Below are 6,102 nucleotides of genomic sequence, written 5' to 3' on the forward strand. Positions count from 1 at the left end.
TATATATATATATATATTACCTGCGCTCTAATGTTGTGGAAAAATGTACGGTCACAACCTCACGTTCCAACCAGGCTAGGATCTACATCAGAAAGACGATCGACTTCAAGCGATGCTACCTTGCACACCCGATATCCTTCTCAAATAGAACTCCTTAGTAGTCTACTTCCTTCGTCACCCACATACACCGCTTCAAGACCTACACCACACCTTATACTTTGTTTAGGTCTTTAAGTTTCAGTGGAAACCACTTTAATACAGATTACTGCATCTTTAAATTATGTTTCCCAGAGTCGATCGTCAAACAACATCAAAAGGCGACGTCTCTATTGAATTGATTCTCTGGTGTAATCTATGCTTGAAGACATAAATTCTACAGGACCTTTGCTTATTATGTAAAATTATAAATGCTCACCGTCTTAGCTACAATTCTCTTTCACTCATTGTATCTTCTCTTACTAACCCCAACTCCCTTTCCATCAAACTACTTTGTACCTCACCTTAATGGTTATTGACTGCTTAATTTGTCTATAAATTAATACATTGACCTTGTCTTTGAACTTCTTTTGAACTGACAACAATATTTCTTCGGCCAGCTATTAACTTTATCATTTTTATCTCTGGTTTTTGTCAAGTAATAATATCTTCACTTCGTGTCTCTCCCTAACCATTCCTTCTATTTCACTGTTTTCACCGCATCCTCCCACCCCACCACTTCTTCCCTACCCCACTTTGTTCTCTGTAAACCGTCAAATTTTTAAACATAGCTCCATATAAATATACGTCTTAAGCCTATCTGTGTTTATCTACCTTTCTATCTTTATAACAGCTCGATAAGGATTGAACCAATAGTTAACGTTCAATGAAGAGGCGCTGGCCTTGGATGAAGTGGCTGGAAAATACATTGATAAAAACTACTAAATCATGGCAGGGATATTAAATTTATTTCGCCATTTCTCAAGCTGATGATGCCAATATAGCAGTTTTGCAACTCGGTACGAGGTAAGTGAAGTTTAACTTAGAGCATGTGTTTTGGAAAAGACAGAGTGCGATCAAAGGAAGATAATCCACTGGACAGCAAAGAGGGCCTGGCTCTTACAAGGGCCAATTATTTCGTTCAATGTGGCCACCACCTGCAGCACGGGCAACATCAATGCGATAAGAGAAATCCTCCCAGACGCGTATCAGCATATCAAAAGCAAGTTTATTATGGAACCAAAGAACAAATTTGCTTTGCTTGAGGCGATTTTAGAAGATATTGACACAGAAGGGAAATGGAAAAACTTTGATAAAGCATTCAACCAGACAGCCAAAGAAGTACCCAGTGGATCATGATATGCTAATATGCGTCTGGGAATTCTCTTATCGCACTGATGTTGCCCATGCTGCAGAAAATAAAAGTTGATTGTGAGTAAACCCTTATGACTTAGCTGGAGTTTTCTATTGCTTTTCCTTATTAAAATATTGCGAAATGAAATCGGCTCATTCTTTTTGAATAACCCTGTATATATATATATATATATATGTGTGTGTGTGTGTGTGTGTGTGTGTGTGTGTGTGTGTGTCAGTGATTAGGTTGTAAAGGGTAAGAAATACGTTGATAATGTAACAATTATCAACACACTCTAATAATACGCAAAGAGTAAACTATTATAAGATAAATGTCAAGTGAATACATCCATTTAGATTTAATTACTATAATTAGACCGAAAGCATTATAACAACTTTCTGATTACAATGGCTAATTTAAGGTAAAGTCAGAAAACACACAGTTATTAACAATGTCTGCATTTTTAAGTGATTGTTTGTGTATACGGTTATTTGTAAATATAAACATTTACGTAAGTTCTTATTTTATAAATATTTCAATCTTCCATAATTTGTTTTTAACAAAGTCAGTTTAGTAGTTGACCTATTTCAAATTGAAGGGTTTATTAACTATCACATGATATTTTGATGAACGCATATAACTGAACAACGTTTGTGCAGAGTGGATGAATGCAAGAAAGCTGCTATCTGCAACATGGAGAACACACCGAAAGATTTAACGGAAGAACTTTCTCATGAATTTGAAGGTCTGAATATTATATTTCTCTTTCATTTCATTTACTTTAATCTTATGTTTGAATGAGTTGACATATATTATTTTATGTTGCTTTTTTTTGTAAGCTGTTATATAATACCACTTGTGTGACTGATTTATTGAAATATCTAAATATCTAACAGTATTATTAACTGAGAAGACAGTTTTATAGCAATATTCTACAGTTATATAAAGGCGGTGAGCTGGCAGAAACGTTAGCACGTCGGGCGAAATGCTTAACGGTATTTCGTCTGTCTTTATGTTCTGAGCTCAAATTCCCCGAGGTCGACTTTGCTTTTCATCCTTTTAGAGTCAATAAATTAAGTACTAGTTGCGCACTGGGGTCGATCTAATCGACTGGCCTCCTCCCGCAAAATTTCAAGCCTTGTGCCTAGAGTAGAAAATAATATTCACATGTCAACTTTTTAGATTAAAAAAAAATACCCGAACAGGTTGTTCCATTGATCTGATCAACTGGAACAATCTCATCATAATCGACAGAGTACCAGCCCCCACGTTTTTTTTCCACACACCGAATTCTATGTGTAATTAAAAGTAACGTGTGCATAAATCGAATATGAGATAATCGACAGGATATTTTGTCTTCATTGTATACACAACATTCAGGAGTATAAAGCGCAGCTATTTCATAGACAGATCAGCCACTTAACATTCAAGGTAATTATAAAGCAATATTTTGTTGTATATTGATATCACATTCAAGGTAATGAATGTGACAGAAACAGTAAAATAGCGGACAAACTGTATTGTACTTTATTGTGTCTGGGTATATTAATTACTACTACGTTCCAACATAGCCGTGCCGTATCATATTATAGACAACTCTATACACATGCTTCAGATTGTTTCGAGGATTTGCTTTATAAACTTCTTCCAACAATTTAAAAAAATAGTTTTGCAGCATAAACACGACAGAAGAGAAGTGAATAGCATTTTCTCAAGAACACGAGCACGTATTTCTGTCTTGAAGTGACAAGTGTATAACAGAGATGGTTAGATATTTTCAGATATTTAGATATCCTCTTCTAATACCGAATCTTTCGCTCATTCTACGTGAGTGCATATGCTTTCAAGGTTCAAACGCAAGAATCAAACTATTTCTAAAGAAATCATGTATTTTATGGTCCTCCACAAACTTTCAAGAATCTTAGAGTCTTCAAAATAACCATAGAATTTCTACGTATAGTATTAGTTAGAAAATATTAATTGAAATGTGTGTGTACATATACATGTTATTTTTAATTTTAGATTTATCAGATTCTCATATTACCGAAGAGATATTAAAGAAATGTTGTGGATATGGACCATTTCAAAAGAAACTTACTCTCTTTGTTTTAATATACGCAATATTTGACGGCTTGTCAATTTTAACTCTCGTGTTTATAAGAGAGCCTATCGCTTTCGGTTGTTATCCAACAAATTTCAATAAATCGTTGATACCACCAAATATTGCCTTAGATGAATTCTTAGATAATATTACTGTTGAAGAGGACAAATGCTCTGTGTATGATCTGGATATAGAAGGAAGCTTTTATGCCCTTCCCACTAGCAACATGACAAAGGGGCCATGCAGCAATGGTCGGAAGTTCTACACTAAATTTGGTCTGTCGTCTATAATGTCTGAGGTAAGTAGATCTAATTTCATTGTTTAAAAAAAATATATTTTTAGAATTATGTGTTGTGATAATTCCAACAAAACAGTAACTTTCCCACTCAATGACTCCTGTACATATCAATGCAGAATGTCTCTTTCCTGATTCTAATAAGATTTCAGCAAAATTAGTTCAAAAGCTTACCAAATCGAATTTGTATGTGTACCAGGAGAAAGCGGAAATTTGTAAAGTTTTGTGCTGGAACTTTTCTAACTTTAAACACAAAAGACATCACTAATAACGGGATCAAGAAAAGTTTTAATACTTCCTATGACCAAGGTAACCCCCCCCCACACAGAGTATGGATACATATATATATAGTTTTCATGCAAAATTAAGATTGTTAAACATGGCTTTGTAATAGTGTTTAACAAGCAACTATATTACTATTGCTTATTCCCTATTATTTTTTTCCAGTTTGATTTGGTTTGTGAAAGAGAATGGATGAACAACTTCGCAATATCTGCAATGTTTGGTGGTGTCCTAGTTGGATGTTCAGTTTTTGGTTTAGTTTCCGATAAGTAAGTTAAATTTGAATCTCCCATAATAATTTACTATGAAATTAACATATAACATTTTAGTGAAGAACTAGATTAAATTGTTAAAATGATCGTCTAAACTTTTGATTAAAAGATATGACATTATAACCAAGCATTAACAAAAGCAACGATAGATTTGCTTTTATGAACTTTATCAAAAGTTATCACCCCAAAGCAGGACATGATAGAAGAAAACCGAGTAAACATTCGTGTCCAGCGCATCCAAATCCGATTCAATAGACAAAAAAAATTGAAATTTGTTCCCTAAAGATCATTTTGGTATCAGTGACTTAATTCGTGTCACTCGCTGTTTCCAACGTTGGTATGTATATATTCCATCATATAAAAGCACTACGGATGGTCAATCTATTTATAAAGAACTACCAACCTTGTGGTCAATATACTGGTAGCATTGGGCAGCGAGCTGGCAGAATCGTTAGCACGCCAGACAAAATGCTTGGCGGCATTTCGTCCGTCTTTACGTTTTGGGTTTAAAATTCCGTCGAGGTCGACTTTGCCTTTCATCCTTTCTAGTTCGATAAAACAAGTACCAGTTGCGTACTGGGGCCGATGTAATCGACTTACTCCGTCCCTCGAAATTGGTAGCCTTGAAACAAAATTTGAAACTAATATTCTGCTAGTTGTATTTGGTGAAAAGATCTAAGAAAAGTACTGCAGTAAACAAGATCTCGTGGCTGAAGAAAGAAGTATGTTCTTTCTTTTTTGTTACTTTTATATCTGGTTGTATACATTTTTTTCTGCTTTGATGCTTAGATTCAGCAGATAGGTCTCGTATCAGTTCATATAGGTTGTTATTAGTTTATAGAAAACTGCATTGTAGTAAAAAAAAACCCCCAAAAACTTGGTTTTTATTTTCACTGCTACCATATGAGCAGGCATAGAAGTAAATAATGGAAAGGGAAGTTTCTTTGCAATGTGTTACATGTTTCTTTGCAGATTCCCAATCAGGATATTCTCATGTTCGTTTTTCATAACAACTGAAGTCTTTCATATTAACAAGACAAAAATAACAACCACAGTTGTTCTTTTTTGTGGCTTCCGTCACACCCCAGGTACTCCTTTGTTTCAATTTTCCTTTACCTTTTTGTCCAGTCCTAAAGGAACTCTACATAGATCTCATATAACTTATAGAATACATATGACTTATCTTGATGTCCAAACTTTTCTCCAAAATAAGAAAGATGTGCTCGTTTCACAACAGCCAGTGATATTCTCTCTATGATTTCCTATAGTATATTTACCACAGATGTACTAAAATGCATTTAGATTGTTCATACAAGCTCTTCGTGATGAACTCTTATTTACTTCATTAATTTCCAGAAAATAATAAAAAGTATATTATTAAATCTGGGCGACAATTTTAAAGTCAAGTTTGCAATAAAGATAATTAAATAATAGTGTAGAAGAGTAAAATATGTTGATAAACATCCTGCTACCTTGTCTGATATATATATATATATATATATATCATCATGTTGAACTGTTAATCCCTATACATATTTTTCTCTCTCCGTTTTTTATCTCTCACAATCCTTTCTGTCGAAGACTGTAGGCTCGAAACGTCAAAGTCTTTTCCATTCTTCCTGAGCGTTAAACTAAGACACCTGCTTGTTGTTCCTTCACTTGTCTTCGTCTTATGTTTTCTGTAAATTTTAACTACATACATACATACCTATATCTATCTATCTATCTATCTATCCAGTGAATTGGATGCTTAACACACTCCTTTGAAGGATTTCTTTTCCTCAGTTTGTTACTATATATATATATATATATATATATATAT

General features: G+C 34.1%; 1 protein-coding gene across 5 annotated transcripts in view; it reads left to right on the forward strand.

Annotated features, from left to right (window-relative positions):
• The window catches only part of LOC106880857 (organic cation transporter protein), a 16,727-nt gene that overhangs the window by 5,983 nt on the left and 4,642 nt on the right, over positions 1-6,102 (forward strand). For 3 of the 5 annotated variants that reach the window (XM_052972537.1, XM_014930997.2, XM_052972536.1), the window contains exons 2-5: positions 830-1,002; positions 1,929-2,075; positions 3,353-3,729; positions 4,174-4,277. In XM_052972537.1, the coding sequence (XP_052828497.1) occupies positions 2,024-2,075; positions 3,353-3,729; positions 4,174-4,277 (533 nt within the window). In that variant the 5' untranslated portion in view covers positions 830-1,002; positions 1,929-2,023. The remainder of the gene's footprint in view (positions 1-829; positions 1,003-1,928; positions 2,076-3,352; positions 3,730-4,173; positions 4,278-6,102) is intronic. The other 2 variants (XM_052972538.1, XM_014931001.2) reach the window with 2 other exon arrangements.

This window comes from Octopus bimaculoides, chromosome 13 (assembly GCF_001194135.2).
Source record: "Octopus bimaculoides isolate UCB-OBI-ISO-001 chromosome 13, ASM119413v2, whole genome shotgun sequence".
NCBI classification, from domain to species: domain Eukaryota; kingdom Metazoa; phylum Mollusca; class Cephalopoda; order Octopoda; family Octopodidae; genus Octopus; species Octopus bimaculoides.